General features: G+C 45.5%; 1 protein-coding gene across 7 annotated transcripts in view; it reads right to left on the bottom strand.

Moving 5' to 3' along the window:
- Nucleotides 1-24,682, bottom strand: part of hfp (Poly(U)-binding-splicing factor hfp) — a 117,685-nt gene that overhangs the window by 57,067 nt on the left and 35,936 nt on the right. For all 7 annotated transcript variants that reach the window (XM_075881755.1, XM_075881756.1, XM_075881761.1 and 4 more), the window contains 2 exons: nt 19,241-19,287; nt 8,521-8,862 (listed from right to left, as the gene is read on the bottom strand). In XM_075881755.1, coding sequence (XP_075737870.1) covers nt 8,521-8,862; nt 19,241-19,287 — 389 coding nt within the window. The remainder of the gene's footprint in view (nt 1-8,520; nt 8,863-19,240; nt 19,288-24,682) is intronic.

Raw genomic sequence — 24,682 nt, 5'->3', positions numbered from 1 at the left:
TGCATTCTAGTATGTTTCTCTTCTGCACTCCTTCATGTGAACTAACCTAAACAATGTGCTGATTGATTGATTTGATGCGTGGGGTTCCCAAAACCACCTTATGATTATGAGAGAGGCCATAGTGGAAGACTCCGGAAATTTCCACCACCTGGGGTTCTTTAACGTGCACCCAAATCTGAGCACACGGGCCTACAGAATTTTTGCCTTCATTGAAAATGCAGCCAAGATTCGATCCTGCGACCTGCGCGTCAGAGTACCTTAGCCACTATAGACTACCGTGGCTGGGCCTAAACAATACGCCAGAAATAAGACGCAAATAAGCTGGCTCTCATTGTGTTTGTGGTGAAAGCACAAAACTGAGCAGTTCAGTGAGTTAGTAATAGAAGTGACTTTTTAACTTTTTCGAGCATACTTTGAAGCAGATTTACCGTATTTACTCGATTCTACCGCGCCCTCGCTTGTAACGCGCACCCGATTTCCACCGCGAAAAAAAAAAACGTAAGACATCGATTGCAACGCGCACCCATTTTTTTTTTTCGCTGGCCCGCACGATCACACCACTCGAAAAAACAATTCCTTTCGGGATTGTCTTCCATCTAAATATGAGGTACGGGCGAAGCTTGTGCCCATCTGACGTGTAACAGAGCATTGCCGTCACTGTAGTTTTACCGTGGACCGATGTCAGCACGCGAACTTGCTTTGCCCCCTTCTTCTCGACAGTTGTGGTGCCAGGCATGTCGAAGTAAAGAGGCGTCTGATCGGCATTCCAGATTTGCCCAAGCAGGTAGCCGTTGTTGCGCCGCAAGTTTAGGACGAACCTTTGAAAACTGTAAAGCTTTTCATCGTACTTCTCCGCAAAAGTTTTCGCATATGCATGTTCCCCTTTGAAGGGAAGAGCCTTTCCTCTTCATATAGTTAATTAGCCAGCACCTGCTCGCTTTAAACTGGCTCCGCATTAGACTTTTTTCTAAGACTAATTGCATAGCCCGCACTTGGAGCAGTTCTGTCGTCACGGGCCGCTGTGCCGCTCGCTCCTCAAGCACATACTCGCGGAGCAGCTCTTTAATTTGCGGAAACCGACCCTGCTGTGGTTCACTGAAGCCTTTGCGTGAAGCTCTGCTGTCGACAATCTTCTGCTTTTGTTTCCGCCGGTCCCGCACGCACGTTTCGGGAACGACCGTGATGCGGCCCGACTTCCGTCCGTTTCTGCACACGCGATGACTTTTCTTTTAAAAGCGGCATCGTGGTGCACTTGAGTTTTTGGAGTCGGCCCTTTCACGTCGTCGATGCTAATGCACTACTAGATGACGAACTCCTCAGCACACATACGAAGTGCCGCACATGGTAAACACATAGGCAGAAATAGCCGACGCACCATACCGACGCACGTAGGGGGCGGCCATTTTGGATTTGCGATGGCAACAGATTGACCGTAATTTTTTGTTCGTACTCGATTCTAACGCGCATGCGATTTATAAACTCGCTTAACCGGAAAAATGTGCGCGTTAGATTCGAGTATTTACGGTAAGTGTTTTCAGAGCAGGAAAAAAAATGTTAGATTACAACAGCTGTTGGGTGTTTCAGAAGCAGACGCAAAAATTATGGCAGAAATTTATTCAAATCAGTAAAGCTGGGCACTACATTTTAAAAGCAACAAGAGTCCCATATAACTGTTGCTAATGACCAGTACCTAGATTATTGCTAGAGGACGAAAGCAATCCTGCTCATTTTAACATTTCACCACTCTAGCCTGCATGTCCACCTGAAAGAAACAAAACAACAACAACAAAAAAAAAACTCCACCAAAGTAGGTTATACCGTATTTATTCAAACCTAAACCCCATATTTTTGTTGTTGTTTTTTTTTTCAAAATTCTTCGCATCAAATTCTAGGGTCGACTTATATTCGAAAATTTCTAAAAATGCGTCATTTTTCATTCAGAAAAGTGGTGCACAACTAGCGCCACCTAGACGCAATCATAGCCATTCGTAGCCACGCCAACATTTGTCTTAAGCACAAACGTGAGGCTGCCATTTTGAACTTTGTGGCGAGTGCTGAGGTGAGCTGTCTGTCATTTCGAGTCGCGTTTCGAGTGGTCCGTGTATGGCGTAGCTACAGAGTCGTCCAACGTTCAAGCAGGGCGGGGACTTTAGAGTGGCTGAAAAAAGTGTCGCTGGAAAGGCTGCAGTGTGGGACGATAACCCGGGAACTTTGATTGTGTGCTCTTTTAAGAAGTGTGGCATATCCAATATCGCTCGATGGCACCAATGATTGCGTACTGTGTGAAGGCAGCGACAAAGAAGTGAGCGAGGACAACTCGAAATAAGAGCGGCATCGCAAGCGTAGCATCTTTATGATGCAATTAACTAGAAACAGCACGAAAGAAACGACGACAAAGAAACACTCAACAGGATTAGCGGCTGTACGTTTTTTGAGTTACTTACATCATTAACCAGCTGCTTTGTTTTATCTGCATGTTTAATAAATTTGAACATGAAGGTGCATTTGAGGTAAGTTTCTTTTTCCCCGGGCTTGGGACTTTTGGGCGTTTAGGATCGAGGTCTGCCTAGATTTGAGTAAATATGGTATGCCTGTTCTTGTTGGATATACAGTCGAGCCCGCTTATAACAAACCTGAGCCTGACGCAGCATTCGTTCGCTGTATCCCGAAGTTCGTAGTAAATGAAACACAGCTTTCAAAAAAGTTGCGAGTAAAACACAAAATTTTTTTGCCCAAAAAAGTTCGTCATGCACGTGTTTCCAAGAGCAGAAGCGATAAGGGAGGTCTCGAGTTTATTTCAAACGGCAGCATGCTCTTCACCGAGGCCCATGGCATAAGCTGCATGAGGCACTGGCTCCAAAGTTTCGTCGTTTTCGCAGCCGGATTCCTCCAAAGCGCTCTCACCATGTACTTCATTCACAATGCTCCAATCCATGCACGGTTCCGCAGTGTCGGCATCATTAAACCATCACAACTGATGGCCGCGATTAAACCATCACAACTGATGTCCCACCCGCTCTGCCAGGGCAGAGTTGACGACGTGCTGCCACAAATCACCGCAGGAGTGGTCCTGTTCGGAAGCTTCAGACTCGGCACTGGGCCTGACGTTGACAAAGTCAGCCTCGCGAAAACAGTTTCGCGCACATGTAGCCATCACCGCCGCCCACGAAATATTCACCATCCCACAGCTAAATACCCGGACGCCCGAAGCGGCAAGTTGGCTGCCAGGTGGTCAACAGCTATGGGCAAGCGCTCGGCAACGCGGCACCTAACGCGCAGATTACGCCAAAGCCAAGCGGTCATTTCGACGTTTTGTTGAGCCAGCGCCTCCTCTATTTTTTTTCAGTGCCCGGGCAAACGCTCTCTTCAGGCCGTCAAGTACGCGCTCCAACTCCACTTGCCGCTGCAACATGATGGCGCTGCACAAGTAGATAACGAGATGCTGGCGCTGAGCGGTTGTGAGTATTGGGAAGCTCGCGAATTTGTGTTTTCATGCGAGTTAATTTGCAGTCGTGCTTCTTGACGGCTTTCACGAATGCAGGGTGGGTGAAAAGTAACACAAGTATAGCGGAGTGCTGTTTCCACTTGGCTCTTTCAGGCTGTGCTACCAGTTCAATATATGCATTTGAGTTTTATAGCATGCGCGTTTCTCTTTCAAGTTATTGCAACCTCATTATTTGCTTGCCTCAGTATATAATACTGCCGAGTACCACTCTGCCTATCTGACAGAAAAAAATTAGATTGCGTTTTTTAATTTTTCATTAGTTACAAAAAAATAAAAAAAAACCTCACCGATCCCTTTATGGATTCACCCGAGACGACTGAAAGGTAAAAACTCCTTGTTTTCTTTCGATTCGATGCACTGAATGCTTCCTACTTCCTTCCAGGATAGTTCTGCACCCAACATGGTTTTCTTACTGCCTCAAGGATTCGAGACAAAACTAGCTTTCTGCCCCTCAACTGGTTATGCACTGCCCTCATGGTTGGCCCATTTCAACCAAGTGAAGATGTTATATGACGTCGTCAAGTTGTGTGATCTCCCGATACGTCAGAAACATTTATGATATGTGACATCATATGATGACGTTTTCACGTAATCATTTCTTGCATCACTTGTGTTCACACCACCGATGCAAGGTACGCCGGACGCCGCCAGCGATAAATTTTTGCTTTTAATGAGACATTTAAAGCTATCGCCTTAATGCACTGTACGGTTGTAGCTTCTAAAATTGCAGCTTCCGCTGGTGTTCGGGGAGAGCGTGCTTGCAGTAATCAGGCAGAACAATTCGTCTCATAACAAATCTTCGTACTACACTCTAATATGTAGCCTTCATTTACAACCCGAGTATTTCATAGATTACAAGTAGTGGTGGCTGAAAACTACCCGTCACATTTGACAACATGGCAATTAATATCACTAAACGAGAGCGCACTGTATCCAAACAGTCAACAAATGAGTCTATCCGTAACAACGCTGCCTCGCGATCACTGCCGTGTGCAACACTAACATTACGCCCCGAAGCTAAATGGGAGCCCATGGGCACCGCACAGGCATTAGGCTCTACTCTGCTCGCTACTGAATTAAGAGGCCAGAGGGAAGAAGAAACAAAGCTCAGCAGCCGGATATTAAGGGGAGATGCGGGTCGAAAAACGCGAGTTTTTTTCAAAATTACCAATTTTTTTATTTTTGCCTGTTTTGATAAGATTAGTACCTCTACTGTTATGAAAAAAAAAAAAAAAAAAAACAGATTGAGACTTAACTGGAAATGCTTTAAAATTGCATCTAAAGAGCACAAGAAGCCTGTTAAAAGGTCGAAAGTGTGCAGTCTTCGAGCACCTTGCCGCCGATAATGCGCCGCCGCTCGCCATTATTGATCGCATGAGTCGAAGAGTCTAGCCTCGCTCTTCAAATAACAGTTTCTCTTGCTGATGCAGCGCAAGAAATAATAAAAAGAAGCACACTTCTGCGGGTTTTCAAGTGCCGCGACTGGCTTATCACGTGGTACGGATCGGGGACCGTCATAGGCCGCTGCGCGCCTTTACGTGCTGTGAAACCTATTTGCGGGGTCCATGTCTTGTCGAGCAGCGCAGCTGAACAATGCTTTTCTCGCGTAAATATTTCTGTTATGAATAAAAAAGTATTGCTCGCAAGTGAAAGCCGTTGTGCGGCGTGCTCTGTAAGAATAGGCTACGAGCAGCTGGTCCAATTTCCGGCAGTTGTTGGCTTACAAAAGCCAATGCGTCAAAAGTTATTCACACCCGTCGGCCAGAAAGTTCATGATGCGGCAATGGATGACGTCAGCGCCAATCTTGCGAGGTCGAAAGAGCTCGAAGTGAAAGAACTTAGCAGGGACGACATTGACATTCTGTACGACGGTATGTCGCACAAACATGGCCACAGAATGGCATGACATTGGACTTAGTTAGGATTTCGCAGTCCTATCGAACTTCTTTCTAGCTTGCAGTTGGCACAAGGCTCTGCCAGATGGAGCGGAAGTTAGGCAAGCATTTCATGGCCCTGTCTATGAGCAGTCGGCTCAAAAAAGACGAGAGGGACAAACCCATGGTGCTGGCGTATTTTAGTCGCAGTGGCCACTACAAGAAGGATTGTTCTTTTTGGTGTGCAAATTTCATCAGATTTAATGATATCTTTCATAAATAAAACCTCAATTTTAACATTAAAACTCGTTTTTCTCAAAACCCAAATTTTGCCATTTTTTTCCGATGTGCCCCTCCTTTTTCGGGCACTTCTAGTGCTCGGATCTGCATGAAATTTTGCTCACATTTTTTCCAAAGTATGACAAATGCAAGTATCTATTTTAAATTTCAATATTTTATTGTTTAGTAAAAAAAATTGCACGTAAACCTTTACTAGGGTAGGTGAAATGTGGACTTTTTACGTCTATTATTTTTCACGCATATTACATATTTTGTGTTTGCTTCTAATTAGTTATTTGCATTCTACACTTCATTTGAAACATTATGAACTACGAATAGTAAAAATTTACAGAAATTTAGGGATGAAAAGAGGGGGGGGGGGGGGGGGGCAAAAGGGTTAGGGCTTTCACTGTGTCATGTTGCAGAGCTAAAAGTGTGTAACTTGCAAGAAAACTAATTACATATTTGAAATCAGCATAAAAAGTTCCATAAACAGCTTAAGTTTCACTGCTCTAGGTTGAATATTTAAAAAAAATTGTCTTCGAGTAGCATCTCCCCTTAAGGCTACAACAATCCGTCCAAGAATGCACAGACAAGCTCAAGCAACTGACCACATGCCGTATTTTTCATTCCAGAGTAAGCATAAACTTTAGACTTTAACAGCGCCTGTTCAAAACATAGGCAATGATCACAGAAATCGCGCCGCATATGAAGCTGTTTTTGTTTATTTCACGATATTTCATTGTTTAAGCTCTCAAATGGTGAAATCACCTGCCATAGTTCCTCGTTTTCTGATGCTTGCTTTTCCTCGGTGGCAAAACATGTAATGCTTCGAGAAGGGAACGAAGATGACCTATATCCCTGGAAGCAGTTCAGTGGCATTTTATGCTATTAAGTGCATGAATTCAAGGCTGGCGCATAATGTGCTAGGTCACTAGAGAGTAGCAAGCATTGGGGAGTATTGGGCACCCAAGCTCTTAATATTAGCTCCTGGCAAAGGCTTCTTTCAGAAATGGACTTTCAGTTAGTCAAAAAAAACTCTCAGTCAAGCTAACGCCACAGTGACAAAACTATCTTCCATGGATTACTGGCATCAGCTATTATCGGCCTAGCAGACAACGCCAGAGCGCCTGGAACAAGTAGTCGCGAATGACACATGCCTTTGAAAATAGCTAGGTGTCCAGAACAACAAATGCTTCACGATTCTAGTTTCCAAGCTTCTAATACATCTTGAATAATGCGAATACAGCCGAAAACCGAGCCGTATAGCATCTTCGAATGCAGACACGGCATTCGTTTGCATGAGAGAAGACACGGCGGCATCTCTACTATAGTTGTGGCACTTGGCGGCGAAACGCCGCACTAGCACCGACGACTGCTTCCCATTGAAATTCGCTCCTTCACCCAGGCACTGAAAAAATAGAGGAGGCGCTTGTTGAGCGGCAGGAAAAAGCGCACACGGCCTCTTGTCCGCCATCCTGACCACACACAGCAAGACGCGCACACGCAACACACATGCCAGAATGCGTGGTACAGCTCTGGGCCAATTTATAGACAGGAAACAAAGCTTCTGAATTTGAGTCAGCAAGCTGGCGTCACGGAGCGGTGGAGATGGGCAAAAGAGTTGTGTCAGGAGAAAAGAGCCGATTTGCGAGAGAAGGGCAAGGAGTTGCGATATAGAGAAGAGAGGAGAGGATACGGCGGGAAGGAGACCTTGAAAACCAAAACACGCGGGAAGGAAGCAGGTCGGGCAGCTTGCTTGCAAGGTCCACGAAACATGCAAGTCGCGAGCAGAATGCGCGTGCAGAGGTCTAAGCACGGCTGCCTGGATCGGCGCGCACGGCCGTGTTCAAAGAATCGGCGGCCATGGTCAAAGAATCGTTTTGTTGCGCCGGCGGGTTTGCGTGGCCTCACTGACTTCGATATTTTCCAATTCATTCCCCGCAATTTAACAGCCATTTTTACGCTTCCGCACACGTGCAGAGGGCATGCTGAGGAGAGTGCGAAGTGAGCGAGAACAGTTACTATACACGAAAAGAATCGCGAATTATCAGAGTGAATGGGGTAGTGTACGCACGTGCACTAGAACAATACGATGAGACAAGACTCAGATGATCGGATACAGACGATGTTGGCAAATGGTCTGGTCACTCCAGGCCGGCGAAGTCAACGACAGTACCAGCAATAAAAAACAGGGGAGATGGCCAACCGGTCTTCAAAAGATGGGTGGCAGTATGAAAACACGGGCCGCGTCTGGTGATGCAGGGTGCTCAGAGTAGCGGCGGGACAAAGAACGGAAGGGTACGTAACAAAAAGCGGTCCGGGAGAGCGGCAACTAGAGGGGCGCGGAGGCAAGGTCGGCGTTTAACGATAAGAATCTATGAGCACCTTGCCAATGCCTCATCTGTGATTGAAAGTGGTTTCTCATGAAGTCGGCAGAGCGCCGACTTCGTACCCTGTAACCGATCGGCGGCGCTCGGAGACGTTCGTTGTATGATTTTGTGTCTTTGAAACACTATAGTATTTTCAAGGTCACACGGATATCGCTCATTTTAAGGGAAAGTTCGTTTCAAGTGAGGCTGTTATATGTGGGCTCGACTCTATTTGCACAACTCCAGTATTTGTTCATTTCAAAGACTTCAAAAATTCAAATATGAGTTTTAATTGGAATGCTGTAATGTTTGTTTGAATATTTGAAGCAGCCGAATATTCACCAATCTTTATTGTACACCTTTCGTAGTTGCTGAAGATAAAAATTCAGATTAAAAATGTTTTGCAGCCTTTTACACCTTATCACTCCACGATTGAGCCATCTGCTGCACTGAAGAAACCATAAAAACCACCATGTAAACAACAACCCACCTCTGAATATCCGATTCGGTCAAGTCCTGGTGAACAGATGCAATGTAGATGCGGTTGTACGTCTTAGCCTCTTCCATAATCTGATCCAAGATGGGCGCTGCCTGTGGCATGTTACTGGGACGTCCCACCTTGATGTTGCGCCCTCCAATGAGCACGCCGTTCATCTGCTCGAGAGCAAGCTGCGCCGCTTCTGGGAGTTCATACTCGACAAAAGCAAAGCCTTTGTGCTTCTGAGTCACAGGGTCCCAGGACATATTGATGGACTTGATGGGACCAAATGGGCGGAAAGCCTGCTTGATGGTGTCCTCCTTGAGCTCAAAGCTAATGCTGCCAACGTACACCCTGCACAGGCATGAAAACCACTCCATGACATCACACAACTATACCTTGCTGGACCCATTTTAAGAAGTACTGGTTACACTTCATTTAGATTTTGCACATTCAATTGTAGACAACATTATGTGCAAACTTTCAAAGAGTTTTATCAGTTTTTACAGAAGTAATAACACAACTTTATAAAGTAGGCTGGGCCTTGGAAATAGGAATAGGAAAGCTAATGAGATGCAAAAATTGAAAGTACCCTAGGCCCTTGCCAAATGAATACCAAAGTCATCTTGGTCCCTACAGCTTATAGAAGCACCGGCGCTTTATGAAAAGCGTAACGTCACGCTTTTTGCAACACTATTTCAATGTATGGTGCATAGTTTTCAAAGCTATGTGAAATGTTGGTATGGACAGAGTGTAATAGCAAGCTCAGCGGACACTAGAAATCTCTTGACATTCCTGTTAGATACAAGTTCACCAAGTGAGTGTCTCCGACTGAAGGACAATAGTCATCACGTAGGGGGGTCTCCTAAAACATACAGTGCAACTACAGGCCCTGTATGCATCGTCTGCGGCTATTTCTAACATTTGGGAAAATGTGGGCCTGTACCACTTTGTCTCAGGGATGAAATATCTGTAGCTATTCGCAGCATGGTCGTAGAGCTCAGCCCCTTCCATGCCATTGTTACAGCTGTTGAAGGGAGTTGGCAATGGCACTAAGTTTGTTTTTTTTCTTTTAGTGACTGGCCACCTGGTTACAGCACACAGAAACTAGTGTGTTGTCCTTTAGCCACATAGCAACTATGCTTTTCTTTTTTGCCTTTATGACACAAAATTGTTTCGGGCATAAAAACAAACTATACTACACCCATTCCTTTCATTTCATATTTTTTTACATTTAGCAGAAAGCACTCTTTGTATCGTCATTCCCTTTCTTCTCCAAAGTGTCGATGTTAGGATCAGAAATGACAATGAAAACATCAACAGGCTCTGGTATACTCAAAGCGGTATCTGTCGCAGCCTCATAGTTATTAGATAAATGAAAAAAAGAAAAACCTTCATTCTTTCAAAGAAAATAGCTGGTTCAATCTCTGAGGCACTGCACAACATTAGGTACGTGTGTGTTTCCATGAAGTCCTATTGTACTACAAAAGGTACACCCAGATTTGAATACACCTCTCAGAAAAACTATGCACTCTATACACTTCTTGCACTGTGCAGGGATTATTTGATTCTTGCTGAAGCACAAGCAATTTTTTTTTTTTTCAACGTATGAATTGTGAAACCTGAAACAAATTTAGGAAAAGGAGTACTGACCACGTGTGTTTGACGAGCTCTCATTTTTTGAAAGCTTAACGACTCATAGAACACAAGAAATAGGACAGAGTCAATATGCCAAGTTAGCATTATCTTTGTGCCATCCTTGTCATCCCAAATTCCAATGAGCAAAATCAGAATATTGTGTTTATTTTTTATTCCCGAATAAGGAAGTGTCCTTTGTAAAACACACTAGTCCCTAATGGGTTAAAGCGGTGGCAAGACTAGTCCCTAATGGGTTAAAGCGGTGGCAAGAACACACTGTTCTTGCTACTTTTCCTACTGATGCGGTGGCTGTTCTCCTTGTTTTATGTAGCCGACTTGTATATAATCAAAAAACTTGATCTTTGTACATTTGAAATATGTTCTTTAAAGGGACACTAAAGAGTAAAAAGATTTTTCGCGCCGCAGTAATGTACAATTTCACAATCCCGAAAACACCCCTCCTACCCTGACACGATGCATTGTAAGTGATAAAACGTGTGAAAAGAAAATGCGAGTAGCGAGGCCACCTTGAGATTCCCACTTCAAACACTGCGACATGAGAAATTTCGAAGGCGTGTACTGGGCCCTACGTAACTTCAAATCGATAAAAATGAAGTACATGGTAGTTTGTAGGTGATGCGAAGTTTCAGAAACTTTCACCGAGCTAATGCCATGAAAATACCTAAAATACATTTTGAAATTTCTTACTTCACGCACGGAGATTTCGGCACAAAATTTAAAAGTGAAATTTCAACCTTGATTTTCTCCACTAATAATGAACTCACGACTGTGATACGTGTGGAATTAGAGTCCTCAGTGTGCAGTTTATCAATCTAAACCAAGTCATTGTTTGTCTTTAGGGACCCTCTAAAAACAAGTCAGCCGTTACTATTTAGGGATGGGCAGGCAAGCATGAGCGCTAGTTACGCAGTTTTGGCTGACTCTCCCACATTAGTGACCCATTTCTCAAATATCTGCTACAGTTACAAAACTGTTTTTTGCAGAGCACATTAAATACATATTTATCTATATCTTATATGTAGCAAATTGATGTAATGATTGATGGATTGATATGTGGTGTTTAACGTCCCGAAACCACCATATGATTATGAGAGACGCCATAGTGAAGGGCTCCGGAAAATTTTGACCACCTGGGGTTCTTTAACGTTCACCCAAATCTGAGCACACGGGCCTACAACATTCCCGCCTCCATCGGAAATACAGCTGCCGCAGCCAGGATTCGATCCCGTGACTGGGTCAGCAGCCGAGTACCTTAGCCACTAGACCACCGCGGCTGGGCAGCAAATTGATGTAGGACTTCTACTTTATTGTTGGTCATTTTCTGAAAAACAGCCAAATTTAGTTACTTTAGCTGTAAACTGTCTGCTAACTACTCTCTATAGAAAATCCATTTTTGAGACATGCATAGAAATTAACATTCCCCATTGGTGTTTAATTTAATTAATGTACACACTGTGGTTTTATTTATTACAGTGACCTAAATTGGGTGATATTCTCACTACATGGACCTACCTGTGCCCATTTTCATAGAAAGCTACTGAAGTTCTGAGGCAGAATTTGGCCACAGCATACCTGCCAGGTTTGCAGCGCAGGCATTACGGAGACGCAAACGGAGGGGGGGGGGGGGGGGGGGGTTCTTAGAGGGATGGAATGTTTCACACGTGTTTCTCAATATTGAACTTGTATATGGAGTTATCATGGCACAATAATGGCATAGTTTTTGTAAATTGCCAACAACCTACCCGGGGTAGGTCAGCACCACCAAATCTTGGACGTGACTGAAGCCACCTTTTTCGAGAAGTCCTTCGAGCACTGCAGGGCATCATAACAGTGTTTGCCGCTGCCATTCTGCCACTTCGCCACAAGAATGTTTTTTGCACGGAGAAATTGCACATGGAGTCCAACTTTAGCGCCATGCTAGTCTAAATTGTGTCACTCGAAGTACAGACGAAGCTGTGTCACTTGCAGTTACATTACTGCCCAATTTTTGTATTGACAAATTTGGCCCTCTTTGAGAACTCCTCAGAATATACCTGTGACATTTGGCTTGAAGTAGTTGCCTAAGTGTCTTGTCTGACATGAAAGCGCGGAACTCGGTGCACGTCTTTCTCACAATGCTGAACTGCTGCTCGCATTTAGCATTGCTGTGCGATGCTGAAAGGATTCCCAGCATCACTTGAGCAATGCGACTGAATTTCAGAAGTCCATCTTCGCCTTTCAGCAGTGAGATGTTCTCCACTGCACATGGAACCGTTTATCTTCCAGTATATTTGTAAAAATTTTGAAAGTGCATCTTTACAAATTCAATTTGCGGTGCATTAACAGCTTGATCTTTGGTCTCTTGCTTCCTCCGCAGCAATAACACTGGAAACCGCTCCCCACAAAAAAAAAGGACGACATCTTATTAATAGCTTCAATATCTGCAATGCATACATTGATCAAAGAATCATTTCCAAAGAAAATTTGAGGTGCATTTAGTCGCATGCAGCAACCATGTACCTTGCAACAGCCTCAAAAAATTCTTTTCTGTCACTTAAGCTTTTCAACAACACAGCTTGGTCTCCAATTACAAAGTCTTGATCATCCTTTTGCACATTTCTGCTGTGGTAGTCTATCAAACAGATGTCCTTGCACAGCTTTAGCAGTGCTGGCCTCACAAACCTTGAAAGAATGTCAAGAAGGTTTAAAAGTATAGGCTGTAGCTTGCGTAGTAGGGGCGCCTGTGCTTGCAGGTGGCCATTGACTGCTTCAAAAGCAGAAATAATGTTATTTAAAAACAGACAGCAAACTTTGCTAAGCTCATAGCTCAAGAACACGAACAGTCGTTCCTCATGTGTTATGCCAGTTGATCGAGTCTTGCACACATCAGTAACCTTAACTGTTTTCACAGGCACAGCTGTTGATGTCCACAAAATGTCCACAAGTACTTTGTCCACCTTCACTGGGAGACAAGAAGCTGCCTTCTCAGCCGCATTGTTTATTAAATGGCATGGGCATCCAATTTTTACAATGCGTTCATGGGCCTCGGTTAGCGCTGCCACTACGGCATCATCAGGTTGGCATTTTCAAAGCAAAAAGCTATGCATACCTGCCAAGTTCAAGAATTCTGAATCCGGGAGATTTCAGCAACGGGAGAGTGGCATTTGAAAACCAAGAACAAACAAACAAAAAAACATTGCAAAAAAACAAAAGGGGGTGGGAGGGGGGTCTCAATCGCAAGCACCAACATCAGCGTTGCAGCCTTATACAGTCGAACCTCGATATATCGAACGGCGCGGCGATCGCGAAATAGTTCGATATATCCAGAATTCGATATAAAAAAAAATCACGAAAAAAACGCGTCAACAGCTTGCTGAAAACAACCAACGAACCGTTCAAGCGTGGTGCAGTAAATACTCACTTGAAGATTCAAACATAGTATTTATTGTGTTGGTTTAAAATATTGAAAAAGAGTAGCCTGCTTTTTGTTGGCCATGGCGTGTTTGACGACTGCATCCTCAATATAGTCCAGGCGATCCATAAGTGATAGGACGGTGCCTTCAATCGCGTTGCAGTGGCGGCGCACAAGGGCCAAGGCAGCTACGACCTGAGCTGATGTCGGGAGCGGGGCACCATCAGCGCTTGCCGGATCCACCTCGGCAGAGTCTTCATTTGGCTGCTCAGCAGTAGCTTCGGCGACAATCTCCGCATCCATGAGCTCCGCCGTTCAGAGTTAGGCGTGTCGCGCACCACAGCTCGCGACAGGCCTAACTCCGAACGCACGAACACTGCGAGCACAACGACCCATGCGTGCCGATGCTACGGGGGAGGAGCTAGCAACAAGTGCGCAGTGTGCCGTTGACACCATAGAGACTGCAACGACTGCAAGCTGCAAGGCTGCGGCGTGAGTCCGGGTGTAAAGCGCGCACATGGCGCGCCCATGCCGGCTCGCCTGACTGCTTTCCCTTTACCGGTGGCAGCGCGGGCCGCGTCCGAGACAGTAGTCTGCGTCCTTTCCCTCCTATACTTTCCTCCTCAATCTTTACCTCCCACTCCCCCTTCCCCCGTGCGAAGCAGTGTCGGTGCCTTCGCATTGAAAGAAAATAACAGCTCCGTGCTTTTCTCTTCACTTTCCTCATTCAAGAACCTCTACCACTAGGCTGCGGCGCGCTCTCGGCGCTACGTTAAAGTGGCGCTCCCGGCGCCATCGATGTGTGCAGCATTCGTAAACGCCTGCCACTCTGCCCCTACTTTCGAGAGTTGCGGGAAAGCTCGCCGCCTGTCAATGGAGCGCGGGCGGTTTGGGGTGGCTGAGTTCGATATATCCATTATACAATTAAAACATTGTTCGAAATAAAAAATCAATAATGCATGCGATTTCCCGCGTAATATAGAAACCGTTTGATATAGGCAATAATTCGATATATCCGCGTTCGATATATTGAGGTTTGACTGTAGTGGCTAGGAGTGGCCGAACACACGAGGGTAGAGTTTTTCACTAAGGTGAGAGTCTCAAAGGATCAACACAACTAGCAGAATCTATTTCAGTCAAAACAACTCGTGCGTGTCTTCCTGGGACACACGTGAACAGAACAGACGGGATGGCACAGCTGGCTGCCGCAAAAGCGCGGGTCAAAGCTTTGCTCACTGCTAGATTCTTTTGACAGGAACGCCAAGACGCGTCTGGCCCCTTTTTATTGCAATAGCAATTATATGGACAGTCCAGCCTGTTTTTTTTTTTTTTTTTTTTTTGCCGTTGCCACCACTGCCGCCTTTCATCGTATATGTATACGTATCTATATATATGAACACTCATAGAAAAAAGCCGCCCGCGCTCGGCGCCGAGTTCATCGCGATGCGCTGACGCGTGCTTATCTCTCACATGTACTTTGCCCCATGGGCGCGCGGTTATCCTTTGGTGGGGGAATCGTGTGCCTTCGGCTTTCACTGAAACGAAAGCATTAGTTGCCGGGCCCACAAAGGTCACTTCGGTCTCTGAACAGGCCTCTTTTGCAAAAACAGCGCGCTTTTCATACACAGCGATGTATAACAACTGAGGCACTTGTGAGTTTGTACTCATCTGTACTGTGATTACGTATCGTGCATCGTTTTTTTTTAAACAGCACGTTACGGGTCGAGCGGTAAACGCTGTTAGTTTGCTCTCGTCCTGCGAGTATCGCTTTCGTGCGTCATTTGTGTATGAGTAGCACGCTGCACATTTCAATCTGATTGCCGTTCTCAGCGTTATATTCCAAGTTGTTGCTGTCGCATTCATTGCTTCACTCTTGCAGCGAAACTGCGACTCTTTAAAATTTTTACGTATTTACTGCCTTTGACCTACCGCTGCGTGCCTTTGGACCTCGTAGATTGCTATCGCGTCACCGCGACTGCAGTTTTGTGCGTGGTGGTTGCGGCAAACGGTAGTTCATTTTACAATCCCCATGCCCTTGGCTGCACACGCGCTTTCAAAACTAAGTCGTTTTATGCCATCTACGATAGCATCTGCCTTAGTTTTGTCCGCAAAGTTTGTGGAAAGCAGCGTTGCTTTGACTGGTTGAGCGCACACTTTCGGGGTTTTGTCAGTTACGTTGTCGCCATACATGATCGTGTCAAGAGCGACCGCGGTTTCGTCCACACCGGTTGTGGCAATGACAATCGCACGTACTGTAGAGGATAGTGCACTCAGGTGACACAGTCTATTTTTTCTACTAGACTATAAAACACTTGATGAAAACGTCGCCACATGCCGTGAGGATAGTCTTGAGGAACTTATTGCTGAAGTTCAAGATGAAGCCCATGCTCAAGTGGTGATGAGATGGTGTGTTATCCTGAGCCCATTGCAGTGGCGAACAGTGCAGCAAGAGATGCTGTCATCTTGTTGCAGCGCTACTTTGAACACGATGGTGGCACAAATTTCCTGCCCAGCTTTACGGCCATGACTCTTACTTTGTGAAAAATTGCTTGAACAAAGCCAAGCAAACTGTTATCACCTTTTTTTTTCCCGAGTCAGTAATATTAGCAAAGTTTTTTTTCTAATCAACTATAGTAGTAATATAGAGCTGCTTTTCTGTCAGTGTGGCCAGATCACACACAGAAATTATGATTTCTGGGATATTTTCACGACAACCGTACAAACGGAAGAAACGGCCCAAATCCAGGAGAATCCTGGCCAATCCCGGAGACTTGGCAGGTATGCCTGAAGCCAATTCAGATGACGCGCCGTGCTCATAGTAATCTGATCGTGAATTCACTTACAGCTTCGTTGCTTGCGAAGAAGCATGTCGCCAAGAGTGCACTAGCGCGTCGTTCTTGCCCACAGTCTTGCGGTCAGCGGGGTTAGGCCCAAAGACGACTCCGATGATGCACTGCGCTCGTAGACCGCCCACCCGCTCCTAGTAATCTAATCGAGCATCCACTTAATTAAAGTGTAATTATATCCTAAGTGATCGTCGGGCCGTGAACACGTCACGAAGTAGCGATTTTTGACAGCCATGTCCTCGCGACGCACAAGCAGCAGACGACGATCTCCCGGAGCGAAAGCCAATGGCGAGGCGACCTGGGGCAACATGGCGGCCACAGCCAATCAGGGGCCTCCAAACGACCTTCAAATATGCTTTTTGTGTGCTTGTTTTTAAAGGGAGCAACTGGCTGAGGCGGGAGATTCGAACACGGCAAACACTCTTTCCGATAAGCCCAAGAAGACTGCTCCCAGCAGCGCCCTTGCGAAGCTATAATTTTCTGAAAATCGATGTTTTCTTGCCATTTCCAGAAAAAAAATTTCACAACCTAGTGGGGTGAAACAAAATTTTTCAAAGCACTTATGGGCGGTTTTCAGTGTAGATATCTTGAAATCAGATAGAAAAAGTGTTCCAGAAACTGAAAACTTTATTTTTTAAAAATCGTTTCTTTTGCCATTTTTTTATATTAAAGCCACATTCTCCCTTAAACGTCACACCAACGCATTAACAAATTAATCAGGTCGTAGGGGCACGACACCGCTATTAGCAACCAGACACTTGTACTGGAGCAATATGCAAGTGGCAAGCAACTAAGCTGCGTTAGAAAGGGCCTTTGCATGACTGGATTTCAGACGGTGTCGTGGCCCAACTGGCCTTCCTACGTGGGTCATGCATGTAGGCACGACGCTGCTCCCGTGCACGGAGCTTCATCGATTTACATGTCCCGGACAGCTCTGGATGGCTCGGGACGGCGGAGCTGCATTCATTTTTCTCGGGGACCAACCGGAAGCTCAGCCCACTGGTCCAGGATTGCTCGGACGCATGTTTGTTTTTCGCGTGCCGGGCGGCCTGCAGGCGGCCCCGGGACTGTCCAAACTATTTCTTTCGGGCTGCTGCCAGGCGACAGCGCGGCGCGCATGCCTGTAAGGCCATTTTAAGTTAGACACGGGAAATTCTCAACGCGCTCGTGCTCTCTTTTCTTTTCTGTTCGCTCCTCGCATGTTTCTGAATTTTGCATTGTTTGCGCACCTAGTTCTTGTCATCGGTGTTCTGAGCCACATAGAGAATGTGTGTATTCCCGAAGGTCGGGCAAACCAAGTTATACTCGGTTGGAGAAACAGCGGTGGAGCAACCGCGTGGGTCGTTCCACCGCTATTTTCACTGTTCCACTTACAGTAAGCTGCATCAAAACGTAAATAGATATAGTTCACTACCTAACTGCTGCTGAGGTTGGAATTAGGTTGGGGTTGTTGCCTTTGTCACAGCCATGGAGGGAGCAGACGACATAGCAGAAGCCACAGCGGACGCAGACAGCATCAAGCACGCAGATGGCCCGAGGCCGCTCGGGCTGGCTCGAAACTTTTGGATCATGTGCATGTGATATAGCTAGCCGCCTATGAGCCAAGGCGTCCGCGGGCCACCGGCAAGTGGTCCGGGACTAGGTAAATCAATGAAGCTCACTGTGCCATGCAGTGGTCAGACGAAAAAGAGTTGAACATCACGGGGGGGGCCAGAGCGGAAGGGCATTGCTTTGATCGCCGTCAATAGACGGTAGTTTATCAGTTCCTTGAAGTAATTTTCGAGGAGCGTTCCCCAAGGAGGTGTTAGAAAGGAAATTAATTAGCATGACTGGATTTCGGACGGTGTGGTGCCCCAACTGGCCTTTCAATGTGGCCGGTATTCGAAGGCACTCCCGTGCACTGTGTTCCACGCAGTGGCCAGACGAAATACGGGTTGAACACTGCGGGCGGCGGGAGCAGAAACTCATCACTATGATCACTGTCGATAGGCAGTAGTTCCATAGATTTCTAGAAGACGTTCTTGAACGTGTGATTGTTGTCGGCCGGTGGCAAGAGCCGTGGCTGCCCCAAGGAAAACAACCTAATTAGAAAGGGCATTTGCATGACTGGATTTCAGATGGGGTGTCCGACGGCATTCGTGGCAACTACGTTTTACCCGTTAATACACTTAAAGCGGGTACGCACTAATGAATTTTGACTGTACCAGATCGTTGTGCACGATAGCTTTTGAGTGTTCACCACTTTGCAGAAAACGAAAGCAGCTTGCTGTTGCAGAGTTGAGCATTGCGGGTGCCAAGAAACCTTGCACAGCATTGACAATAAATTTTACAGCAAGTGTAGAACTGTTGCAACCACACCTGTACTCCTTTATTAGGTGGCAACCAAAATATGCCTCAGTACATTGCCAGGACTGCTTTAAGCATCACCTGCCCGCAGCACGTCATCTCTGTGATAATCTGACCAGCCTATAGCCACATCTATACGCGGTGGCTGAGTGGAAGAACACTCCCACAGAAAAAGTGCTCATACAGTACAGCAAGCACCCTGGCAGCGAAGGCATGAACTGAGTAAGCAACATGCTGCAGGCAAACGGCCATGGATGATAGGCTCCACGTAGCTGTACCACATTTCACCGAAACTACAGTCAAACATCGCAATATGAAACCTCAGATTATTAAGATTAACGACTTTTCTGAGAATCCCTCTTCAAATGTTTATCGGCTTAATGTAAAAATATTTTACTACTATGAATTCTAGAATACCAAATGTTTCATAATAGCGAATTGAATTTGCATCCTGTAGCATCTTATCTAGGATAAGCCAAAGAACACTTACCGACACATGAGGACCAGCGCCTGGTGTCGTTGTAGCGTCTTCTGTTGCTGTAGTAAAAAAAAAAAAAAAACAGGATCGGCAAGTATAGCAGATTGTTTGGCAAATGTTTCCACAGCGAGGCGAAAACAGTTCACATTGACGAGGACAGGCACAGACACAGGTGCTGACTAACAGCTCTGACTAATCACGCTAACACTTCCATAAATCTGCTACACCACTTTTCTCATAACATTGTGTAACTACAGTAGCTCAATTTAAAGTGATATAGTCCCGTCCTGCAAGGGATCAATGTATTTGCAAGTAAGCCAGTGACCAACTCCCCATAATACCCTTTAATGCCATGAGAAATTTGCACAAGTTTACTAAATCTGCTGTTGCTTTTTTTGTTGTTCTTTAAAGCAATCTCTTCAGCCATTTTTGCTCGAAAAAGAAACGTCAAATCCCACTACATTTGAAACTTGATTTAATTAAGTAATGAACAAGCTAGAATACTCTGGTTATTAAATATGAAAAAAAGGCACATGGGGGAAGATGGAAGGTTAGGATAAGGCACTCATAAACATGGAATATGTGCCAACACTATGAACAAGGTTAAATAGAAAATCAACACTACCTAAAACAGCCCCGTAGCAGAGGCCAACAAACCGTTAGCACTCGTAAGCAAATACAGTCCAACTCAGATATATGGAGTTATTGGCTATAACGAACAGTTGAGAAATTTTCTTGAATTTCCCATGCAAAAGTATGGGCATGGTTCCCAAGTATATCAAGCCCCCGAACAGCAGATCATTCGCTATATTGAACACTGTGCCACGCCGAAGCGAAGAAATAGCATTTTTACGAATTAATAGTGATAATTTTTCCGCCGCATTCCAACAAGTTCCGATCTCTTTTCGCACGCAGGTGGCGAAACAGTGGTGTTGGAAAGTGAAAAGGCAAAACTCCACCGTGCTGATCTAGACCGATTGCCAAGGACACCAAAAAGAAGCATTTGGCAATCTTTTTGCCATGTTAGCATTCCCTCGTGCATGATAGCATGCGGAACCGAAAAGCATGGCCTTCGAGATGTGAAACCTTGTGACATATTTTGGCATTTTCGGCTTCAGGACGTATATAGTTAAGTGGCTATCGTAGAATAAACACGCTCCTGGGTATCTTTCTTTTCGGCATGGCTGAGGATGGCAACACAGGAGTAAACAGCTACAGCACTGATAGGCCAGCAGGATCTGTTTGCCTCGTATTAAGGGGGGACGTGGCTTTGAATAGCGAAATTTGGCCAAAAATTCCATTTTTTGGAAATTACACTTTCACATTCTGTGACTTCTTTTTTTATGTAATTTCAAAATTTCGTTCCCGAAAACGACGTAGAAAGGACATTAAGGACGTCAGAATAAAAGCTCAATGTATGACAACATTTAAAACTAAATATTATCAACAACAGTGGCCTACTTACCGAGAAATTAGAGTAAATGCACAATATCACAAGTGCCGCAGTAGGACATTTTCAAAATGATAGTAGGACATTTTCAAAATGATTTTGATGACATCAGATGGACCGCCTACAATCAATCACTAGTAATCGATCTAAATGCATTAAATAAAGAACCTTCCGTACATCAAAAGATGCAATAAAATGCTGCTTGTTCGTTTCTGCTTGGTTCATGGAAAAAAGAACGGCAGCACATTACTCTGAAGAATGGCGTGAGTGGTTGAAAATTCAATTTTAACGTGGTTACGTAGGACAGATAGTGTTATCTAGCGGGGCGCAGTTGAAACAAACAAAAAAACCATCTGCAATCTCGAAGGCAATGGTGAGAAATTGATCGATGGCCATTGTTGCTGCTGTGGCTCCAGCTGCTTTGGGTCTGCTGCTACTAGCGCAGTAAAGCTGGGCAACGTTGTACACGATAACAGCGACGTGAATCGGTCCGGTCGGTCCGCTTCTTGAGGAGGGTAATTTGAAGTGCGCTAACCCCATGCGGACGACTAAAACGTGATTTTATTTCAAAATAGGCCCTTCCTTCGCACAAAAGTAAGACTATGAGGTTTCTGGGCAGCTATTTCAACAATCAACATCAACTTAATAGTTGCCTTTAGTGTCCCTTTAATAAATTTTTATCGAAGTGAAGGTGGCGATGAATTTCTCAGAAATGATGAAAAAACAACGTTTTTTGAGCCGTGATATCTCCACAATCACGTAAACTAGCGCGGCAATTTTTGTTTCTATGGATAGCACGATTTTTCATCTCCAAATCTGCCGCCTCCCCTGGCTGAACCAGGCAAGAGCAAGCGTACAGCAAGCAAAAGGTCAAGGGCACAATGTTTCCTAAATATACACTAGAGGAAACTCTGGCGCTAGTGTCTATGGAAGCTGCAACGTATAGCGCTTCAGCAAGCATGGGAATTATAGGTATGACATAGATTTTCCTAGTCTTCGTACTTTACATTCGTTCTGGCTTTGCGTGGCTTGAAGCTGCTTTGTCACAAAACAAAAATCGGCTAATGTTCGGCAGTTACGCTTCAACATCCCAATCTTTTAGGCTTACCACTTCAAGTAGGGTCACGAAGTGAAACAACTCTTTGTTCTTCCCTTCGAAACAAAACCACAACACAGGAATAAACGAAGCCACAAGTGCGTTTGTTGCCCGCAAGCACGAAGACTAGGCAAATCCACACAGTACCCATAATTCCCATGGTCGCTGAACGGTGCCAGCACCAGAGTATCCTCTAGTTAATTTTAGAAAACTCAAAGGTATCACGACAGTTTCAGATTCACGGCGCGAGCCACGTGACTACGGTGGCTCCGAATCGGTCTCCGGTGCGGTTGCTTGTAGTAGTTGGCGCAAAGGTCCTCTGCTCTATACGCTGACAGCACTTACAGGTTGCTTGCTTCACACGTTTGCAACTCGTCGTGGCATGGTTTCAGGATCGCATCACGCTGCGATAACAATTTGGGGATGATGATGATAAATGGTGTTTATTCGCGCCAAGGCCATGTGATGGCCAAAGAGCGTCATGAATGATGATGAGCGAAAAGCAATGGTACCTTAGTAATGTGAACAGGATATGAGCAATGATAGCGTTGCACGGCTGTAAATGAGCCTAAAATTCCGTGCCCTGAAGTGGGCTGAACCTCAAGAATATTAAAATCATGGCGGTGACATGAAACACGTGGAGCTGAAATAAATGACAGTGTTGGTGTTGAGGGCCACCACAGCCGCGACCTCTGTACAGAGGTCGAGGTACAGATCATCTCGGAATATGGGGTGAAAACTATGTACATCTTTTAAAAATGTAAAAAGTGGTTGAAGTTTAATAAGCGGATCCCTACTGATGAGCATGACAATATGTAGTGGGAGCTGGTGTCAGTAGGACAATAAAAAAAGTGTTTTTTTTTTCCTTAGAGCATCTAAATCGCTACACTGAACTAGGCTGTGGAGAACTGTAAGTGGATCTCCACACCTCTCACAGATGAGTTGGTCACCACCAGACAAAAGGTATGAATGTGCAGAGTGTGTGTGTCCTGTCCTATCTATAGCCTTGTAAGTATTACTAGTGTGTAGTGTGAGCTGGATACTGGTGGCCAGTTTCACAGTATTGGTTTGATAACATGTAGCTTGTTTTTTGTTTGCCTATCCCATAGGCACTGCCAGCACGCCCTGAGCTCTCATCGTAGGAAAGGTTTCATGCCAAGTGCAGGGACGGCCAAGGGTGTACTGGCGGGTGCGAGGTCGTGTGCAGACGCAACTAGCTGGTCCGCCACCAGGTTTCCAGCAATTTCATGGTGCCCTGGCACCCAGCACACAACAACATGTCCTTTGAGGACATGTTGTTGCATAAAACTTTGAAATTCGGAAGATTCGTAAAACCGAGGAAAACAAACTGGCCAGCAATTTAGTTTGTTTTTTAGGGAAGCAGAAATGTCATACACTGCTCCAAATGATTGCGAGTAACTTATTTCGATGTCAGTGATTATACTGGTACTCTAAATTATTCAGCGTACAAAGGCATGAATAACTGAACAAAATGTGCAGTGTCCCGTGACACTCGCCAACAGCCCCTTCCAAATCGCTTTTCTGCAGGTCACCGGTGTACTGCAGCGAAAGTGGCTTAAGCAGCATTCTCTGCACAGTTAAAACCAAGGACAAGAAATTTTCTAACCGCTACACACCCCCCTTAGCCTCACTTCCCGCCCTTATTTATTTTTTTTTCCCCGTGGGTGTTAGGTGCCGCTTCGGCTCACTTGGAAGGTGCGTTCGACCAGGTAAAGCAACCATGATGCACGCCCGTTTGTACAGTGACACTACCGGATATTTATCGCCAGGACCTTGGCCACGACGATGCAACTTCAAGACAAAAATAAAAGTGCCACTGCTAAGGTAATCGACGTGGTCACCGGCAACACTGGTACTTGCAGTACGTCAAGCTTGTTTGCGCGAGGAAAACGCAGCATACACTTCCAGCTTTAGTTCCTAACAAGCATAGTCACGTTTTTAGGCTAGGAAATTAGCATTTCTGTCTTGAAGTTCCGTGGTCCCCGACAATCGGTATCAACCGTGGATGGCGGACTGACGGGCGCGCCGCGTTGTTACTATATCTGGTCGATCGCGTCTTGAGAGTGTAGGGCAGGTGCCTAGAATATTCTAGGCATAATACCGTATTTACTCGCGTAATGAACGCACTCACATAATAAACGCACCCCCAACTTCTGTCATCGAAATTTCGATTCCCCACCCCTACCTCCGCATAATAAACGCACCCCCTACATTCATCCGCTTCAGTCCCGCTAACAGACACCTTCTCACCCGTTGGATCTCGTTCGTTTATTATTATTATTTTGCTGACCGACCTTGGCTCGATCCCTCTCCCTCTTCGCCCATTGCCGTGCTGTATTGTTTTCCTTTCTATCTGAGTGCGGCACGTCCCCCGTCTTATCTGTGCGTCACAGCGAGATTCGAGAACAGTGCAAGTGCAGAGACATCGCAGCTGATAAGCACACAGCGAGCGAAGGTCACAAAACTGCTCGTTTTGCAGTTTTGTGAACGACGCGGGCAGTTTCAAAAAGCCCAACTACGTGCACGCGATTCTCGAACGACGACAAGATTTGCTGTCGCGAAGTGTCATTCACCCCTATTGCGTCACAGGTTTCTGGAAAACCAGAAAAAATCACTTGTCCAGAAAACATTGTGACGATTTCTGCAGCACGGTAGAACCCCCGATTCTCGCTTCGCTTGTTGTCCTCGCGTAAAGGAATTTCTCATGTAGAAGTGAGGCAGCGGCCGTATTTTGTCATTAATCTTGTCATCGGCGGTTCGTTTTGATGCTTTGGGGGTAGCTTGCTGCAATGTTGGTTACTTGCTACAATAGTAGCAGCGTCGTCACGGTCGTTGTGCGAGGTTGTTGCGAAGTTGACAAAGTGTGTCGTAGCATCGTGGCGCATGC

The sequence above is a fragment of the Rhipicephalus microplus genome, chromosome X (genome assembly GCF_043290135.1).
Source record: "Rhipicephalus microplus isolate Deutch F79 chromosome X, USDA_Rmic, whole genome shotgun sequence".
Lineage (NCBI taxonomy): Eukaryota > Metazoa > Arthropoda > Arachnida > Ixodida > Ixodidae > Rhipicephalus > Rhipicephalus microplus.
Note: the sequence above shows the minus strand (reverse complement) of the source record. Positions and strands in the feature narration are given on the sequence as shown.